This window comes from Carassius gibelio, chromosome A8 (genome assembly GCF_023724105.1).
Source record: "Carassius gibelio isolate Cgi1373 ecotype wild population from Czech Republic chromosome A8, carGib1.2-hapl.c, whole genome shotgun sequence".
Classification (NCBI taxonomy): Eukaryota; Metazoa; Chordata; class Actinopteri; order Cypriniformes; family Cyprinidae; genus Carassius; species Carassius gibelio.
This window is the reverse complement of record NC_068378.1, coordinates 28,570,068-28,589,038: the sequence shown is the minus strand read 5'-3', so window position 1 is coordinate 28,589,038 and position 18,971 is coordinate 28,570,068. Positions and strand designations below refer to the sequence as shown.

The 18,971-nt window shown below is 36.5% G+C and overlaps 3 protein-coding genes and 1 long non-coding RNA gene across 5 annotated transcripts in view; 1 reads left to right on the top strand and 3 right to left on the bottom strand.

Annotated features, from left to right (window-relative positions):
• Positions 1 to 387: 387 nt before the first annotated feature.
• Positions 388 to 4,001, bottom strand: LOC128019131 (organic solute transporter subunit alpha-like). Its single transcript, XM_052605189.1, has 7 exons — positions 3,649 to 4,001; positions 2,980 to 3,131; positions 2,827 to 2,900; positions 2,586 to 2,741; positions 2,372 to 2,483; positions 1,477 to 1,729; positions 388 to 1,363 (listed from the first exon to the last, which is right to left on the bottom strand). The coding sequence occupies exons 1-7, from the start codon at positions 3,713 to 3,715 to the stop codon at positions 933 to 935; spliced, it is 1,245 nt and encodes a 414-aa protein (XP_052461149.1). The 5' UTR covers positions 3,716 to 4,001; the 3' UTR covers positions 388 to 932.
• Positions 4,002 to 4,126: 125 nt separating this feature from the next.
• LOC128019141 (uncharacterized) lies at positions 4,127 to 6,710 on the top strand. The gene is made up of 2 exons (XR_008185087.1): positions 4,127 to 5,796; positions 5,892 to 6,710. It is a non-coding gene; the product is annotated as an uncharacterized LOC128019141 (long non-coding RNA).
• On the bottom strand, positions 6,623 to 10,521 carry LOC128019134 (microtubule-associated protein RP/EB family member 1-like). 2 transcript variants are annotated; one of them, XM_052605196.1, is made up of 8 exons: positions 10,400 to 10,521; positions 9,721 to 9,894; positions 9,239 to 9,384; positions 8,907 to 9,111; positions 8,496 to 8,537; positions 8,032 to 8,144; positions 7,000 to 7,152; positions 6,623 to 6,916 (listed from the first exon to the last, which is right to left on the bottom strand). In XM_052605196.1, exons 2-8 carry the CDS (start codon positions 9,839 to 9,841, stop codon positions 6,866 to 6,868), a joined length of 831 nt encoding a protein of 276 aa, XP_052461156.1. In that variant the 5' UTR covers positions 9,842 to 9,894; positions 10,400 to 10,521; the 3' UTR covers positions 6,623 to 6,865. The 2 variants fall into 2 exon arrangements, with proteins under 2 accessions (XP_052461156.1, XP_052461157.1); XM_052605197.1 differs by lacking the exon at positions 8,496 to 8,537 and having other exon boundaries at positions 10,400 to 10,487.
• Positions 10,522 to 11,481: 960 nt separating this feature from the next.
• The window catches only part of LOC128019168 (DNA (cytosine-5)-methyltransferase 3B-like), an 8,417-nt gene continuing 927 nt past the window's right edge, over positions 11,482 to 18,971 (bottom strand). The window contains exons 2-18 of the mRNA XM_052605221.1: positions 18,706 to 18,783; positions 18,418 to 18,567; positions 18,196 to 18,303; positions 17,974 to 18,103; positions 17,667 to 17,777; positions 17,479 to 17,523; positions 16,921 to 17,000; positions 16,689 to 16,801; positions 16,412 to 16,595; positions 15,949 to 16,033; positions 15,674 to 15,819; positions 15,238 to 15,328; positions 14,971 to 15,119; positions 14,619 to 14,704; positions 14,427 to 14,496; positions 14,111 to 14,229; positions 11,482 to 13,953 (exon numbers count right to left, since the gene is read on the bottom strand). Coding sequence (XP_052461181.1) covers positions 13,812 to 13,953; positions 14,111 to 14,229; positions 14,427 to 14,496; positions 14,619 to 14,704; positions 14,971 to 15,119; positions 15,238 to 15,328; positions 15,674 to 15,819; positions 15,949 to 16,033; positions 16,412 to 16,595; positions 16,689 to 16,801; positions 16,921 to 17,000; positions 17,479 to 17,523; positions 17,667 to 17,777; positions 17,974 to 18,103; positions 18,196 to 18,303; positions 18,418 to 18,567; positions 18,706 to 18,783 — 1,887 coding nt within the window. The 3' untranslated portion in view covers positions 11,482 to 13,811. The remainder of the gene's footprint in view (positions 13,954 to 14,110; positions 14,230 to 14,426; positions 14,497 to 14,618; positions 14,705 to 14,970; positions 15,120 to 15,237; positions 15,329 to 15,673; positions 15,820 to 15,948; positions 16,034 to 16,411; positions 16,596 to 16,688; positions 16,802 to 16,920; positions 17,001 to 17,478; positions 17,524 to 17,666; positions 17,778 to 17,973; positions 18,104 to 18,195; positions 18,304 to 18,417; positions 18,568 to 18,705; positions 18,784 to 18,971) is intronic.

Here is an 18,971-nt window from a genome sequence, read left to right as displayed (position 1 = left end):
CCTTAAACACGTTAGTGTCACTCGCTGGATCTACACGAGTAATGTTATTATTAACTATTTAAAAGCTCCCTAGTATAACAGTATTTAAAACCGCACGTTTGTTCCTTGCAGTGTGTTTGGAGAGTGCATCTTAATAGCACTGTTTGCTATTGGAAGAAAACAAAATAAAGCCTAACGTACCTTTCAAATCTTGCGCCATGGTCGCCTCGAGCAGGCTGGGTGGATTCAGGGTGGATTCCCAATGCCGGAAAAACGCTTTACGGCATTCGCGTTGATGATTGATCGAGCTGTAGCTAGGAGAAGAACACCTAACGCTATTGGTCAATCCAATTGACCGCATCACTGTTGAGTGTCACTTTAGGTATCACTAAAAATCACTATTTGTTTTTGTATTATTTAGTATTTATTTTATTTTTATTGTATTTTGGATGAACAAAAACATTACAATTTTAATCAACAAATCGTGAAGTGTCTGCAAAAAAATTAATCGGCCAAGAAATCGCCAGGATTGTGTCATATTTAATTTTTGACTGGAGTAAATTCAGTATTGAGTCTACCCTGGTTCGTCTTTAGGTTTTATAGTTTCAAATGTTAACTCGACAGCATCCACAATTTAACCACTTGTAAATAGCGGTATGTAGCTTTTTTTTTTTTTTTTACCTATATATCATAAATCACTGTGTACTTTTTATAAAAATGTGCTAAACAGTACATTTAAATAGTGAATTTAACATTAAACTTAAGGTACTGAATTAGAGATTACAAAGAAAAACAATTGTTATGCTTGTTATGCTGGTGAGATTTACATTTCATTACACTTCACTTTTAAATACCTTAATTTAGTTTCCTGGCCCCAGTGGAGTATAAAATCATATAAAATCGCATAATGTCACATCTATACAAACATATACATTTTTTTCTCTCATTTTCTTCTATACAACAGTAACATCACCATTGTTAACATGGTTAATTTCAGCACTGACAGTAATTGTCGGCCGGTCCACACTCATGGAGTCTTCAGGTGGTGTTGTACACACTTTCTCAGTGTTCGCCACAGTTTGCATTTTGTGGTGTAAGGGGAAGGGGAAGCGGTCCAGTGGTGCGTGTTCAATTTTACAGAGGCTGTCTTCACTGTCACTATTGTATCCGAGGTTAGAATAGCATGGATCGTCTTCTTGAGAGGAGAGCTGCACAGCGATTGGCAGCTCATCTTCTGTCTGAATTGCCTTTTCATTGAGAACTCTTAGGACATCAACTTCTATTTCTTCAGCCTCGTCATGACAGGGTTCAACTTTCCGGAATGTGTGATGTGCAAAGAGGCTGATGCAGAACATCTCCACAAGTACACAATAGTGGTAAATTACTTAAAGAGATCACAGGAAAGAGAGACCAAATGAAAGAATTAAATTGGATGTTTACCAGATTCCAGATCCAAAAACTTTTGGGAAATCAATAGTTATGTTTTATGAATCTTACATTGAGATCGAAACAGATCAGAGAAGGGAGGAGTGCAGGGGATGACATTCAGGGCACCCATGGTCTCCAAAATTCCACTCTGTAGTCCACAAAGGACCAGGATGACAATGATGCAAATAAACTTGGCTCGAAGACCATATCCAGGCAATGCTTTTTTTGTGGCTTTATAAAACAGCAAGTAGCCATAGAAAGACAGAAACGTGGATATGGCAATGATGGCATTGACATACATGTTGAGATTACCTGAATTCACCTAAGAGAAACAGATTATAAAGAGACACATAAAGTAGTTCAGAAAATAAGCCACATCTACATTGCAAAGTGTGTGATTTTTTTTTTCCCTAAACCGGTGAAAACCCTGCCACACGGCCAATTCTTAAAATATCACTGGTCATGTCAGTCACTAATTTTTTATGTAATATAATATATTTTAAAATGTAATTTATTTAACATTTTCCTGCAGCTTTTCAGTCTTCAGTGTCACGTAATCTTTCAGAAATAATTGGCCTACAATAGTTGGCCTACAAGAAATATTTCTAATTATTATCAATGTAATTTTCAATGTAAAAAAAAACAAAACGTTTTTGTTTAATTATTTTGTACATCGTACATAAAATATATCACAGTTTCCACAAAATGTTGAGCAAAAAAACAGATGTTTTACTGTATTTAAAAAAACTTTAAAAGAAAACTTAATTCCAAACTTTTGACCTGTAGTATGCTTCAAATAAAAGATAATGCTTAAGCACCTTATGAATAGAACTATTCAAGAAACATTTTGTGAATTTGAAGAAGAGAGTTATAATTTTTTGATTGAATCAAATCTTCTAACTTTCTAGGTCTATCATAAAAATATTGCACTATAGTAAGCATAGAACAATAGTATTGTACTCACAACCCCATAATCATATTGCTCATCAGTCCAGAGGACAAGAGTGAGGAAGAACAGGACTGTTCTGACCACAGAGAGCTGAAGAACCGCAGCCATCATCCAGCCCACGCTGGTCCTTATGGAATACAAAAATATAGATTTCACTGTTTTAATGAAACACACCAATTATAATAACATTACTTCAAGTTAAAAATGTATTCAGGTGTATGTGAAGTACTCGTTGATGTTGAAGAGAGGAAGACAGCAGCAGCAACAGCAAGGGAAGGGGTTTGGAGACACCTGCTCCCCTGCTAACATTTCCAGCATCCGAGTCTTTCCACCGAAGAAGTCTTTGATAAGACCCATGAACTTCAAGAGTGTAATGGAGTGATAACTGCCAAGAAATACAAAACAATCCATAAAGACAGGACTGGCCATGTACAATGTGATTACAACAGTGGAAGTCAAAAGTCACTCACAGAGATGCAATGAAATTGCACAGAAATGAGGAGCGTGGAACATATAGTGCAATGATAGACGTCATCCCGAAGACCTGTCAAAGATGGAAAATGTCACCAAAGGACAACTAAAGGAATGAAATGAATGAATTGAATGATAAGATAATGCTTTACTGGATATATTCCCAGGATCCACAGGCTGAGACATCTACGCCGCTGAGAGGGGACATGACGCAGAAAAAAGCCAATCTCCTCCATGAAGAGAGCAAGAATAAGCACAGCAAACACAGCAGGAAGGAGGAACAGCCAGAGATCATTCTTGATCACTATAAGCAGAACAAACAAAACCGAACTCTTTAAAATAAAGCTTTGGGGCATTTTAACAGCAATGCAATAGAAGAACCATTTTGTTTCCCAGAATAATTTTTCAATGAACAGTTCTTACAATAATCATTTTTAAAAGAGTACTTCAATAATCTAAAGAACTTATTTCCACCACAATAAAACTTTTAGTACAATGGAAAGGTTCCATGGATGTTAAAAGTTCTTCATGGAGCCATCAATGCCAATATAAAACCTTTGTTGATGTACCAAGCTGACTCAAATAGCTTGTGGATATTGTTGACTGATAAGCAGTTTAATCTGTGTTGTCAGATTTCACTGCATATACAAATTGTACAACATGTAATCATCCATGTCTTACATTGCAACATACTGTCATTCCTGTCATTATCCAGGGACAATTACTTTCAGTATTGTAACAGGCTCCATAAGCAGCAGACAGCAGACATCATTCGGCTCGATACATCTGCACCTTTCATCATGGTGTGTTAAATCTCTTACCTTTAAAGAACTCAGATGACAGAGGAATCCCACCTCCCATGAATGTGCAGTTGTTTGCTTTCCCCATCGTTCAGTAAAATCACACAAAACACAAGAATTTCAATTAGGAGCCCTTAGATGTCAGGATCAAAATAATTGAATACCCACGTATCTGTTCTCAGTTTAGACACAAACCCCAGTTGCATAGATAAATAGGTAATTGTGTACAAAGAGTTATGACGAATCTATACCAAGGTGGCTTCCTAAGGACCGTCTTTCTGAGCTCGCTTATTAATGATTGACTTAAACACAGGTAGGGTGACAGGTAGAGGGCCAAGTCCATCCTCCCACAGTCTGTACTATCTCAGGCAACCTCTTCTTTTATGCTTAGAAAACAATACATGGGAAATGTGTAAACATTTATAATACTTTAAAAAAAAAACAGGAAACCATTATCTGCCTATAAAAAATGATTTTGCAATTGTAACTTTTTCCAGTATTTTATTGTTAGATGTTACTTGGCAGGGCAGTTCTAGGGTGAGTGGATATCCGGGGCTTAGTCCAGAGACATTTATGTATGTGTCAGAATACACAGGATACACTTAGGCCTAACTAAATAAATATTACATTGGCTACGTGGCATAAGGTTTTTAAAGAGACATGTATAGTATAGTTTAATTAATTATCATTTGTAGGCCTACTTACAAACTGCATAAATAATATTATAAGATTAATGGTCTAGATAGAAAACTTAAAACACAGAAAAAAAGAAATGTCAGAAAACATAAAATGCTTTTAAAGTGAGACTGCAACTGCCAGCAGGTGGCAGCAAGCTCCTGTTTTAATGTCTGATTCGTTGAGTCATTTATTCAATCGATTCATTGTCTAATTTGGTGAGCCAGGTCTCATGAAAATCTGCATTTGACATACTATTTATGTGCACTTTTATGAGATCTGGTTACATTTGGCACGGTCTCCCTGCCGCACTAATAGCAGTAAGGCTTTCCTCTGTGTATACATAGAAGTACAATTTTAGCTGTATTATTTGTCCCCTTCAAAAATCACTCTTTAGAAATGTTATGTTTATTCCCCCCCCCCCCCCCCCAATTGTTAGACAAAATGTACTCATACTCATACCTCAAAACTCATACCTCAAGAATTTAAGAATATCACAACCCTTATTAATTGATTTATGCTTACTAAACACTCAAGTCCAGTGTAACGAGATAAAGAATATGCAGATATAATAAAAATAAATAAACAATAATAAAATAAAATTGTGTGTGAGATTTGTGCTTATGTATGATTTTTCTCAGTCAGATTCACAGTGGTGTCAACCCAATGTTTTTAACCTAGAGTGTAGGCTTGGTGGATAAAGAAACCAGATAGGGCACATTTTACCCACATTTCCTTTGGCTTTGAGCTGCCAGAAAAGCTCCATATAGTCAGGCAACATGAAAGTTCTCAGTTCTATGCAAGGAATGCTAAAATGTGTCACAACTTACCCCACCCTGTCATCTAATGTTCTGTTAGCTGTAGGCTATTAGCATAACCATTTGAAATTAGCAGTTTAAAAATGCATCACAATTTGCCCTGAGAATCTACAATGTATTTTAAAGTAAGTTACACGATTTAATCTGCAACAGTTTAATAGTTCATATATCTATTTACAGCTTTGACAACCATTTATATAAGATTGAGGAGGATGGGTTAATAATTAAATTATCCCTGATAGGTGGAAAATGTGCTGTTACAACTCTCCCCATGTTGCAACCATACCCGGTCTCCTCCTAATAAAATGATTAAAAATCTATCAGTATTTTTTGTCTATTAAAATCTATATCCGTATAAAAATCTAAGAATATCATCTAAAATCAAAGAGTATTTGCCGGTAGTGCGTTTGACTGAGGGACTTTTGTATTAAAATCAGTGGAGGACGGGTTGGAGACGTATCCGGAAGTCGAGCGACAAAAGGCAGGATGCTTTATAACTGAGCATTTCCTAATAATATTAACTTATTTAGATCTAATAAATAAGCACGTGCTAGTTATTTAAATAAAATATGACGCTGCGTCAAAGAGCTTAAATCTTGCAATTTTGGAAGTGAAACTCTTTAGGCACAATACCCTGAACACTATTTAGGCTACTGAAAAGTTTCTTCAGTAACAGGTACATCACCTTTGATCACTAACTTAAATCTCCGAGGAGCGACGTGATTTAATTGCTTTAACTTTTAATGAATGGCTTTGAATGGTCTTCCACAGAGCTGTGGCGATGGAGCAGCAGAATGTAGTGGAGGCGGCTGGAGAGAGGGAGTCAGATGCGGCAGATGTGATCGCGGAGCAGCCGTCCCTCTCTTTTCCAGAGGTGTTCCGCATGATTCAAGCAGGAGAGGAGGTTCCTGGACTCCAAAAGCTGGACATAAAACCTTGTAATGTACAGCCCACGGTTTCTCAAATGCCCAGAAAGTCTAAACCATGGGAAAAATGATTGCTTCCTAATTCTAAATTGTGGACTGATTTACAACATATTTTGCTTTTATTCAAGTCACAAATTAAGTACTTTTTTTTTCAAGTAAATTATTTTAATACATAGCAAAAGCGGGATGCTGAATGGAAAATAAAGCATGCCTAACTTTTTCTGATTTTGCATCAAAAGCTGCCTGAAGATGGTGGTATTTGCAGCTCAACAGCTTTGGCCAGTTAAGACAAACCCAAAGCCTCTCATGACTGTCAAGTGGTTCATCATGGTCTCATGTGCTTGTGAAAGGGAAATGCAAAAGGTTGACACACATCCTGCTTCAGAGCTTATTAGAGGAAGTGAACTTCACTCACAACTGGTCAACTAGCAGTCAAATGTACAGATCAGAAACTAGATAACGCATACCCGACTGCTGTATTTTATTTTTTTTAACTACAGAATGAATGGATCAGAATAGTTTGCTTATGTTTTAATAAAAGTTTAGTCACTGGCAAGTCAGAACTCAGTGATCCGCTTTATATAAACAGCCTTTGATAAGTACTTTATTTGTCTTTCACAAAAATAATTTTGTTTTGATGGTCAATAAAAAGCTGAAATTTAAAGGCTTAGAATATCCCTGAATAAAAAGACATTCAAAAGTCAAAGTCCAAAATGATGGACCAAAGGCAAGTGCAGCAAAACAGCAGGAATCAGCCAGAATGTACATTTGTGGGTCCAGCAGGGTCATTTTTTTAAAAAACAGTCACCCCTGGATTGGTCAAAACTCCTCTGGTTCTCCTGCCTCATCTTCTGGAATTACAAAACCTTCCTGTTGAAAGACGGAAAACCACAGAACTCAGCGGGCTGAAGACGGTTTAGTATGAGACTTTCGACACTGCGACGTACACTTACATCTGTGGCGTACAGGATATCCACAATCCTTTGCAGCGTAGGATCACCCTCCCCCTCTTTCTCTTGGCAGATGAGCTCGATGTTTCTCAGTTTGCCAAAGTAGAAATCCCTTTCCTTTTCCATGTCAGCAATAGTGGCCTTCAGGTCATTTATCTGAACAGATGAGCATAAAAAATATAATAATAATAATAATAAGGGGTGTTGTTAATAAGGGGTGCAGTGGATAAGACACATGCCTTTCGAATCCGGGTTCGAATCCACTGTGAGACACCAATGTGTCCCTGAGCAAGACACTTAACCCCTAGTTGCTCTAGAGGCGTGCGACCTCTGACATATATAGCAATTGTAAGTCGCTTTGGATAAAAGCGTCAGCTAAATGAATAATATAATGTAATGTAATAATGATAGCAACAACAACAACTACTACTAACTTGGTCAGTATCACCATTAGAGTGCATTTCAACCCTCACAATACTCAAAAAATGTTGTTCCAATTTCCCAATCGCTTTATGTCATATCATAAATAGTAGACACTCAATTACTATAGAAACATTAGCTGAGCTCCCACACATTTTTTTAGATAATTATGGGCCATTATTCGAAGCATAAATCATAAGATATGTCCACATCTGTTAAATATGTTTTTATTGCAAAATTAAGATGCAAATGATATTTTCTGAAAGGTATGTTGTCATTTTTTAAACAGGATTATAAAAAAAAATAATAATGAAAAAAAAAAAAAATATATATATATATATATATATATATATATATATATATATATATACACACAATTTTCATGGCAAATGAGTTATGTACAGGACACCAAAAGGCACCCTACAGTGATACTGACCCAACTATCATTACCAGTACTAACAACTATTATTATTATTAAAAACAACTACCAACTGTGACCTATTTTATGTAAGCTGATTTAATAAAGTTTAAAATTAAAGCATCTGAAAACAGTGAAAATGATGCTTAAGTAAATGCATGTATGCTTCTCATTTACTGTTTTTTGTAAAGTCATACCATCTGAGTGAGTGCTCCCTTCTCTTCGTCCCCGCTGCCTGTTCCTGTGCCTCGCGTTGCAGCTGGAGCTGTTTTTGGTGCAGATTTAGGTGCTGTGGCTGAACGCTGTGGAGCTGAACATCAAGAACATCCATCACCTTGTTAAACATACTCATCAACCTGACTCCAGGATAAGGGTCAACCCTAGCCTCAAATTGACCAATTAAATAAATTATTAAATGATTTCATTTCATAAATAGAAGCTAAAAAAAAAAAAAAAAAGAAACTTAAAGGAAAAATATACTTCTATAATAATTCCACCAACAAATGCCATTGACCCAAAAGAGAACTGCATGACTGTTCTTTTAAAATGTGCAGTACTTGGAAATGTAGGAATCACCATAATGTGAGGAAAAACGCCCAGAGGTGAAGCAACCTTGTTGTCAATGTGCTTGTACTAAAACTCACAGTTCTTAATATCTTACCAACAGGGGCCATTGGCTTGACTGCAGGTGTGATGCCTGTGTCTGAAGCGAACAGAAATCCATGCACAGGCATTGTAAGGCTCCAGTTATTCTCACACATGTTAAAGCAGCTAAAGCATGTAGGATTGGCTCACTGGTGCGTGACTGGGTCACACCCACATTTTTTGGCCTCATAATCCATAACAGCTGCAGCTGTCATGCACCTGTTAGCATTAGGACAGCTAGCTTCCGACAATAATGCTAGTCTCTATACGATCAAGGAATACATGAACCAAAAAAATAAATAATAAGTTGATATTTATTAAAATGATAAATCATTCCTTGAATATTAGTTGGACATTTATGTATGCTATTTTAACCACTAGGATAAGACTAAATAAATGGAACTTCCTGTTTGGTCTTTCTCCTTACCTGAGCTGGGTTTCTTTGGTTTGTTGGCTGTAGCTGCTGCTGCTGCTGCTGGACTCTGATTGGTGGGCATTTCTTGTCCCTGTCGAGCTGCCGCCGGATCATATTCCTTCCCATCATAATTTGCATCGAAGAACTTCTTAAACCATTGCACAAACTCAAAGTTATCCTGGAACTTGCCCTTCACAAGCTTGTCAACAGGAATAATCTGCACAGAGGCGTAAAATGTTACAAAGCAGTTGCACTTCACATATTGCACATTATGAATATATTTTGTGTAGCAAAATGGAACGTAGCATCATTTGCATGCGAATGATTTTAACTGGTTGACATACTTTGCTAACTCCCATCTTTTTGAAGCTGCCTTGAAGGAGTTTGAAGTTATGGATGTATTCGTGCTCAAGTTTGGCCTGGAATTTGACTTTCTTCAGTGGAATACTTGACGGGAACAGCATGTCCATGAATTGACAGTAAGCAGCACCTTAAAACACATTATTAAAGACATAGACAGTAAATAATATAAAATATTTTAAAAAATGCCATACAGGTCCCAACCCAAACAAAAACCCCTTGCATCCCTCCCCTGCACTGTACTATCTTTGTCTGTTTCCTCACTAACTGCTGACTCAAGACAGCGACAAATTCAGTATGCAAATGGCTGTCAATCTATGACACATTATTATTATTATTATTATATTTAATCTTTCTGCTCAAAATGCAATCTAGGTTTTGTCAATCTCAAACTCTGTCAGTAATGATGTGAATGATGCTCAGGTTGTGTGTGTGAAATGAAAGGACCAGACAGCTGATCACTGACCTGAGCACAGTTGCTCGATCTTGGCATGGCTCATCTGTAAAGACTCGTTTATCCATGTGAGCATGTCATGGCGGCTGAGGTTTTCACTTGTCACTGAAGTCGAGAACACGTTCACAGCCATGGCTGGGACGAAACCGACGATCTGAAGCTGATGGAGACACTTTTCCGCTGAAGCTGCAGGACAGAGAGGTTGTGGGAAAAAGAGTTAAAGCCTCATTTCCTTAAACACACATTCACACCCTTCAGCCCAGCTACATCATCATCTTTACTTCCTACTTAATGTCACTTCACTGCGGCTGCATATTTACATATAAAGGTCTAAATCGAGTACATTTCTTACGGGATAAAAATCTGATCTTTATTTTAAAAAGTTTGTCTCTTGTTAACTTTTTAGGATTCACATTTAACGCTCCGCTTTAACGTCAGTCAAAGTATTCAACTGGTCTTAATCTGTCAGAATATTTTATAGGGTAACGTTAACATTATTCATACAAACTTTATACTCCACGTTATGTTTACGTTTCAACCGTTGTATTTTTAACTGCTGAACATTTAATTCGTAACATTAGATGACAAATATCGTCCAAATGAAAAAAACTATCAATAAAGTATTGATTTTCTGTAAAGTAAAGTCTTTCTGTTGTGCGTGTCACCGATCAAATCAACGCCTTTATCTTACATTTGCCTCTGGATGGGAGTGAAGCGGGCTGCAGTTTCACCGGCGCGTCGTTCGTAAAGTGCCGCTTCTGCAGCAGGCTGCCAACGGCCTAAAGCCCGCAACCACAGCAGACGCTTACTAACTATTCACAGATGTCAAAATAAAAGTCGCCATTCGAAAATATTAATTTGTCAAAGTAAAAGTAATAATAAACAAAATAAGAATCACTATTTAATGCATAACACAAAAACTAAAGTTGAAAGACTTTGGTAGATTTAATAATATAAAAATACAATGAAAAATAAATGTATGGTGTGTACGCTTTAGAAATCAGAAATCAGAATCAGAAAGAGCTTTATTGCCAAGTATGCTTACGCATACAAGGAATTTGTTTTAGTGACATAAGCTTCCAGTACACAGAGACAACAACACACAGACAAAAAAAAAAAAAAAAAAAAAAAAAGAGATTTACAAATTGCCAAATAAATAAGTGTATAACAATTGTGCTATAAATGATAATGGAATAGGATTGAGTGAGATGCAGGAATGTTCTAGGATGGAGGGTTAACAAATAAATATAAGGATATTGCACGTTTATAAGCATAAGTAGGGAACATTTAACTGTTTATGAGGTAGATTGCCTGGGGGAAGAAACTGTTCCTGTGCCTTGCTGTTCTGGTATTTGCGGCTCTGAGGTGCCAGCCAGATGGCAAAAGTTCAAAGAAAGGGTGACTTGGATGTGAGGGATCCAGAGTGATTTTCTGAGCCCTTTTCCTTTTTATTTTACTAATCTAAAATCACTCTCACACATTGTACAGGTTATTTTCCATTTTCTATTTGTTGTTTTAAGTTACCTATTCTATTACCTTATCTCATATATTAAATATTATTTTTATTGAACTAAATTTGAATGTCTTTGAGTAATTCATCTCATGCTTCTTAGCACATTACTAAAACTGCAATAAAAAAAATAAAATAAAAAAAATTGAGCCAAAGCAAGCAGAAATTTGACACATTGGTCTGAAAGACCAAATGTTTAGTTTGTTAAGTTGATAAAACAATTAATTGGCAAAAAAAAAAAAAAAAAAAACAGACAGATCAAACAAGTTTGGTGCAGTTTATTTTTCTTCACTGATGTTAGTACAAGCATGGAATATTAAAGCTAGGTAAGCAGACTATATCAAAAGATTAAAATAAAACCAGTCTTGTCAATCATCAGTCCAGGGAAATCATTCTAGAACTACATACATCATTAGCATATCATTTAGCACCAAAACACATCAGGGTTTTGAATGACCCATTCAAAAGTAAAAAAGAAAAAGAGGTATTAAGGGCAATTTCAAGAGTACAAATATATTGTATATTCTGTTCACAAAGAATTGAAAAAAAAAATAATCAAGTGTGATGCTAAAGATCACAGTCCTTTGAGGCCTGCTGGTGTTGAAAAGACCTGAGGAAGATATTCTTTATAACCATACCGCACCTCCAAAATTACACATGGACCATCATTTTACAAAAATCACATGTAACACAGCACCAACACAGTTCCTACTGGGAATTTCTAAAGCTTTGCTACAAGACATAGATATCCAGAAGGCATCAAGACATGTAATCCAGTTAAATGATATTTCACCAAAAGCACACATAACCCCTCAGGCTGGCCCATGCCTCACTAAATCTGGTTTAATCAAGCTTAGTTTGAGTTGGCATACATTGTTAAAAAACTACAAAAATTTAAAGATAAGCTTGGATTCGTTTGACCATACGTCTTCTTTTCTCCCCAGACATGACCTAGATGGCATTTCTGGAGTGACCTAAAATGGATTTGCTTCCCTAATGTTTTTATATTTTAAGGTAATGATTGAAAATAAAGCTGACCGATAGCATGCAGGTATAGTATATAATCAATTCATAGAAATCCATGCCAGAAAATGTCAGGGAAACAGATGATGTATGGTCACACTAGCTTTGACCTGTGACAGTCCAAACCACAAATCCCCATGATCCACATAATGCTAAAAAAATACACATGCTAAACAACTACAAATAAAACAATGTATTTATACACACATTCTGAAGCACCTAATTTCACACTGACAGTGGACCACAATTAATAACGAAATGTATCAAGACATTTCAAAGGTAAGATATAATTTAGACACTTGCACTAGACAAAGTAGCCAAAATTATGCCATTTAAAGTAGTCTGAAGTCAAGCCAGTTACAATCAGTTCACTTTTTCTTTTTTCCTCATAAAAAAAAATAGCCCATCAGTTTGTAGGCACTTATTCAGAGTTTAAGCCCTTGATCACATTGTATCAATTTCGACAAAAAGGCTTCAGTAACTCTCACTTGGATATTGTAGTATGTGAAATGCTCACCAAAAATAACAAACGAATGCTGCAGTGACCACAGTTTCAGCCAACAGTTTAAAATCGGAAGTGCATACAGGTAACAAATGGGGCAAAATGAAAAACAAAATACTTGAATGTTAAGGGTTGATGATCTGTTTCTTGTAAAATGATGATAGTGTGGACTACGAGGTTTTAAAAATGCTCAAAAATAGTCTTAAAACAGCAGTGTTGCTCTGCAGATTTATTATAAATGATAAAGATAACAATAAAAATAAAGTAAAAAAGCTTTGGAAGGCTACTGTCAACTCAAATCTAACAGCCCAAGGTTTGAGTCAAATTGAATGGCACAGACAACATTTGTGCTTCTGAATACATGGAGCACTATAAGATTGCATGTATTCCTATAAATTAAGCGCAGTTTAATTGAAACCCAAGTCATCTACGCTGTATATTAACATTCATTTCATTTAAATAGATGCTCCTTAATAGGAAAACATTTAAATGTTGATTTAGTACGGTTGTCATGATGGCCAAACATCCTGTATTATAAAACTGCACAAGTGGAATGATAACATTACTATAATTGTAAAAATTCTAAAATGCAATATTTAACAACAGGATGTTTATTAAAAACACGGAAACGATTTAATGTAAAAATGTGCTCTAAAAAGATGACATAAGTTTAAAACTGCTAAACCAAACCAAATTAATATTAACTTATTATAAATTAGGCATAAAGCGGCATTCCTCCAGACAATGAACAAATCACAGAACGGCACTGAGGTAGTGGGTGGAGTATCGTGTGGCTCTCTCCAGCATAAAAATCACTTTAAAATGTACAAGTTAAAAATGACAGTACTTAAGAGAATCCAATCCAAAAGTGGCTGTGCGTTCCAAGAATAAATCATCAGGATAACATGCTTTCTGAACTTGAGAACAAATGCAACATTAAAATTTGGCAATATTCTGAGGTCAGAATCTGCAGGGAGAAAAACTAAAATAAAAAGAAAATCAAATTCATTTATCTGAGAAACTTAATTTGGACCTCCAGTGCCAGTGCTGCCTGGACCAGATGGTGGTTTACTCGCAAGCAAAGTAATCCTTCAAAGGGGCAAAGAGGTGTCGGATCACGGGAACACTCCAGGACCGCCCAAGCAGCTTCTGCCTATGTCCTCGCCCCATATTATTCACATCGGTGTAATGCTTTGGAAACCCAAATATTCTGGAAAAAATAAAAATAAAAAATAAATAAATAAATACAACTGTTTAGAGCCACATGAATGCCTTTTTAACCAAACCCATTGAATTACTATATGCAAATTGCAAACCTGATATTGCTAAACTCGGAGTAAAATTTAGTTCATATAAATATATCTGACCTCTCCATTTCAGTGCACCAAAGATAGTCCTCTTTTCCATTCATGGTGACCGGCAGAGGCCCCATCTTCCCTTGTTTGATGGAGTTGGACTTGGTGGTGATAGTGCGAACTTTGCTGAACTGATGAAATCGAAATAAGATGTAATTGTTTTTGACATTATACCATATAACCTAGTTAAACCTAGAGTCCTGACAGTCATGTATATTTTCTAGGACTGCTGTAAACTAAAACTACAAATGAAAATGTGTATTTGTGCAATTCTTTTATTTCATTCACAAAATATCAACTTTTCTGTCAGAAGGTACAATAAATTTACCATTGCGGTTCGTCCGACCTCCAGGCAGTCCTGCAGTTCTACTTTATCAGTGAGTGAAGTCGCAAGTGGTCTAAAAACAAAAATTCACATTAATCTGTGCAAACATCTATTACTGAACATGCATACATGTCCATGAAGTTACACTTCATGTTTACAGATATTGTGATTGTTTGTGTGCTGCTGCATTTATACCGGTTCATTCCAGGTAAATTTCCCCAGAAGTAGCGAGCCCTGTGGGCTGGGCTTACTTTCACAGCATCAATCATCACAGGATTACACTGGAAACAGATAAATGCATGCTATTTCATAACAATCTACAACCACAACAACAATGATGGGATGGGAAGGGATGGGAACACCATTGGTAAATAGCACGTATAAAGGTGTTTTGTCCACTTTTGGCAAAAGATTTTCCTATACAAAGTTGGCATCAGGTTCAACATAATGTATAATAATAATCGACTTCTGTTCTGTGTAAGATGTGTTTCTAATGTGACCACACCTCTAACCTGATGGGAAAAATAAAGAAAAAAAGTATTTTTACCTCCAGGAAACGACAGATATCAGCCTTGTCATGGGCACTCATGGCTACTACGTTCTCAAAGAGCCAGAAAAAGGGGCGATCATCATCCTCTCTCGGCCTCATCATAGTTAACATGCGGTAATATTCAAAGAAGAGCCGACCTGTGCCTTCTGAAAGAACATGAGAACTCACAAATATCCCTTTTTGAAACAGAGTTACACAAATCTATGCTCCTATTCAACTCAATTGAAAAGGTAACAAAGTACAAGAAAATGATAAACATCTTACCAAAAAGACCTTTTCTGGCTGGATTCACCATGGCCAGGTCATTACATGGACTTCCACCAATCAGGAGGTCAAATGGACCCCACTCGGCCAGCTACAAAATGGTATGACAAAAAGGAAGCTTAAAAATGTTCTTTACACAGTGACTTGCCTTGGTTCCCCGTTGAAAAAAACAGCATTTGCTGGTTAGGTATGTTTTGAAGCATAACCGCTCCTGCTCAGGACCATCTTAGACCAGCAGTCATGCTTCAAACCATTCCCTAACCAAGGATATTAGTTTTTTTTTTTAACATGGTTCTTACAGATATGAGAAAGACTGTATATAAAATAGCCATGTTTAGCCATTAAATCTAGTTAAAACTACTGTTAAAACCTTTAACTACTTGAAGAATGTCTGTGAAATAATTTACTGTATCTTGTGAAAAAGCTCAATACGTACATGTTTCCTTGTGATGGTCCGCACATCTTTCACATATTCAATCTGGCCCTCATGTTTGATCATCCCAACAGCAATGGAGTCTTCACAGATCTCAGAGGCAATGTAGCGCTCCACCTTAAAGCCCAAGTCTTTTAAGACCAGATAGCCTACAAAAAAAGAAGCGTGTATGAAGGTACGAAAAAAATAAATAAAAATAAAAAAAATAATAATAAATCACTGTGGTATAATTCACTGCTATTGCACAAATTTCAAGGTACATGAACACAAAAACATACCTGTTGCAATCCCATCAAACAGAGAGAGGACTCTGATTGGACGACGCTTATGAGCTGGAATAGAAGGATACACTCGGTGTGGCTCCTAAAATAAGGACAAAAACAGTGTTCTTCATATTAAAACATCATTCTGGTTTTCCATACTTGTGTAATAAGCATCTTATAATAGTTTTTGAAGCATTATGTGACACAGATAACTGGAGTAATGGCTGATGAAAATACAGCTTTGACAAAGGAATTCAAACCGAATACATTCAATATTAAAACAGAAATATATTCAAACATAAAATGGTTATTTAAAAAATGCAACAGCATTATTAATCAAAATAATATAAGTAAATAAATGCAGACTTAATAATAAAAAATCCTACTAAACCTAAACTTTTAAATGGTAGTGTATAACAAAATAAATCTCATTATGACCAGGTAGATATCTAACAAGGAGTATAAGAATGATACTCACAAATTCGAAGGCACTGTTATTGGCGAAATACTCCTGGACACGAACACTCCAGTCAGGCCTGAGCTTGAGCACGCCGTAGCACTTAGAGGGCAGGCAAATGTAACAGCTCCATGGGTCAACCTCCTTCAGCTTATCAAACGTCCCAGCTCCCACCAGCATATTCAAACAGTCTTTACAGAAACATCTAAACAGGGGGAGAAAGAAAGTCTGTAAAACTACCTGTTATGATGATTAACATCACATTAAGGTTTATGTTTGCATAAGTTTGAGTTCAAACCTGCAGCAGCTGGCATTTCCACAGAGAATGACCTCTTGTCCGGCGCAGCACACGGTGCAGTATGACTGATAGCCATCATCATCATACCTGTACAGTGTTTCTGTAAAGTTCTCCTACACAAATACAAAACATGCAAATTAAAAAAAAATGACACTCTGGGCACCAAATATTAAGTAGCATATTAATTTTATGATTTTGCTCTAAACAGATTAAGACAAGAATCGATTCACACCTTGCACTTAAAACAAAGGCTTCCCTCAAAAAGTGGATGGAAAATTTCAGTGTTGGCAGTTCCACAGGACAGGCAGAAATCTGAGGAAAGAGAATAATTACCTTGTAATGAATTAAAATACACGACTGAGCAATGAGAATGCCCTTAAGGCTAAAATAAATAGCTAAAAATAATCAAATAAAAGGTGTGATTTCATGTGGTGACAACTGTGAAAATATTTAATATTTAATTTTAATATTTAATAATTTAATCTGAAGTGTGACCAATGAATCGACATGCCCTTTCCTATTTTTCTTTTCTACAATATCATTTTATTTTTTTAATTATTTAAATATTTCAGAGCCAAGCATAACCATATTGCCACAATTCTACCATGACCTTTTAAAAATGTCCTTAATTTTTCCAGGCTGGGATATTCAGGGAACTATTTTAACAATTCCTAATATCTTCAGGTTTTCTGATTGGCCAAGCAGAAAAAACAACCAGGAATTTCAATTGTTGATAAACCCTAGAATAATTTCATTATTAAACTCAAATTATGAATCTTGAGTGACTTACCTTCAATGTTTCTGCCTTTAACAGTGACCTCATGGACCATTTGATCTGAAAAGAGGAAGACAAAACATAGGGGTTTGTTTTCTTACAAAAAAATAAATTAATAAATTAAAAACCTAAAACATCAATAATCAGTGTTTTATGATCTTTACGGCAAAGCTCGGGCCTTTACACAGATTAATGTATCTCACCTCTGGTGTAATCTTGAGCTGACTGCCTGTTCTTGAAGACATACTTCCTCTTGGCTGGAGGCTGATAATCAGACACTGAAGAATCAGACTCCGTTTTACTGGCAGAGCTGTCTGCGAAATAGAACAGCAGAAGGCACTATGGTGAAGAGCTTTTGCTATTTTTGACATGTCTGAGTATAGACCTAATTTTAAGATCAATGTGGAGTCCCTCTGGTACTCTCTGTTCTTATGAACTTCAAAATTGTTGTCAATATCCAACTGTTTTTTAAAATTACAGATATTTTTCAGTTTTTTTTTTTTTACATACCCACAGGAGGCAAAAATCCATCAGGACCCATGGGCTGGAAGCCTCCAAATGCCCAATCCAGCATGGCCTTCACCTCTTCCCCTTTCTTCTCAGAGGGGGGGAAATTCTTCCCACAGCGCTCTGCTGCCAACTACACAAAAAATAATGCAATATTTAAATATGAATAGAATAAGAACTGGTCATTGATTCTCAACCCTAGTTTCCAAGTATCTTTCACTGTACCTCTAGGATTTGATAGATGGCATTTTTGTAGGTAGGCAGACCTTCATAGGACTTACTACAAAAGCACTTTGCAAACGCAGCGAAGGGCTGCAGTCCCTCTGTATGAATCTAAGATCAACAAGAGAAACATGCTTCAACATGAAACAGATCCTTTGAAGAATAAGGGGGAAAGTATCTCTCAGATGAGAATCAGGGAACAGAAAGCAAGTAAAAACTCCTAACCTCTGAAAACATGCCATCTCCAAACCACTCCACGCGCCTCATAGACACAGGAAGCACCCGGCCCTTCCACACCACCACCAGTCCAGGCCACCAAGAGAAGCCTTTTACTTTTCCCCACACAAGCTCTCCAATGGCATAACCTTTTCCGTCCTGCAGAGAGACATGCAGTCAATAATAAATGCTACATTCATAGCATGGATGTCTTGGATGTCCTAGATTAGTGAGAAACAGACAAACATACACAAGTGGTCAGGTTTGAAATGAGGAAAGAGAGGTTTAGAAACTTACGTGGTATGCTTGTTCTCTCTTTCCAGATCTGGGGCTTGGTGTCGAATTTGATGCAGATGAACGAGCATTGTTCTTAACCTACATTAGTGAGAAACAAACAGTCTAAAGTGAATGCTTTGGAACCCAATTTAAATGAAGTCTCCTGCTGAATTGTTTTTGCTAGCTTTCACAGTGCAAACTACTGAGAAAGTCTTGTTGAAGCTGAAAGTGATTCACTTTAAGCTTGTGTAAATATTACCACAAAAAGATGGGGTTTTTTTTTTTGG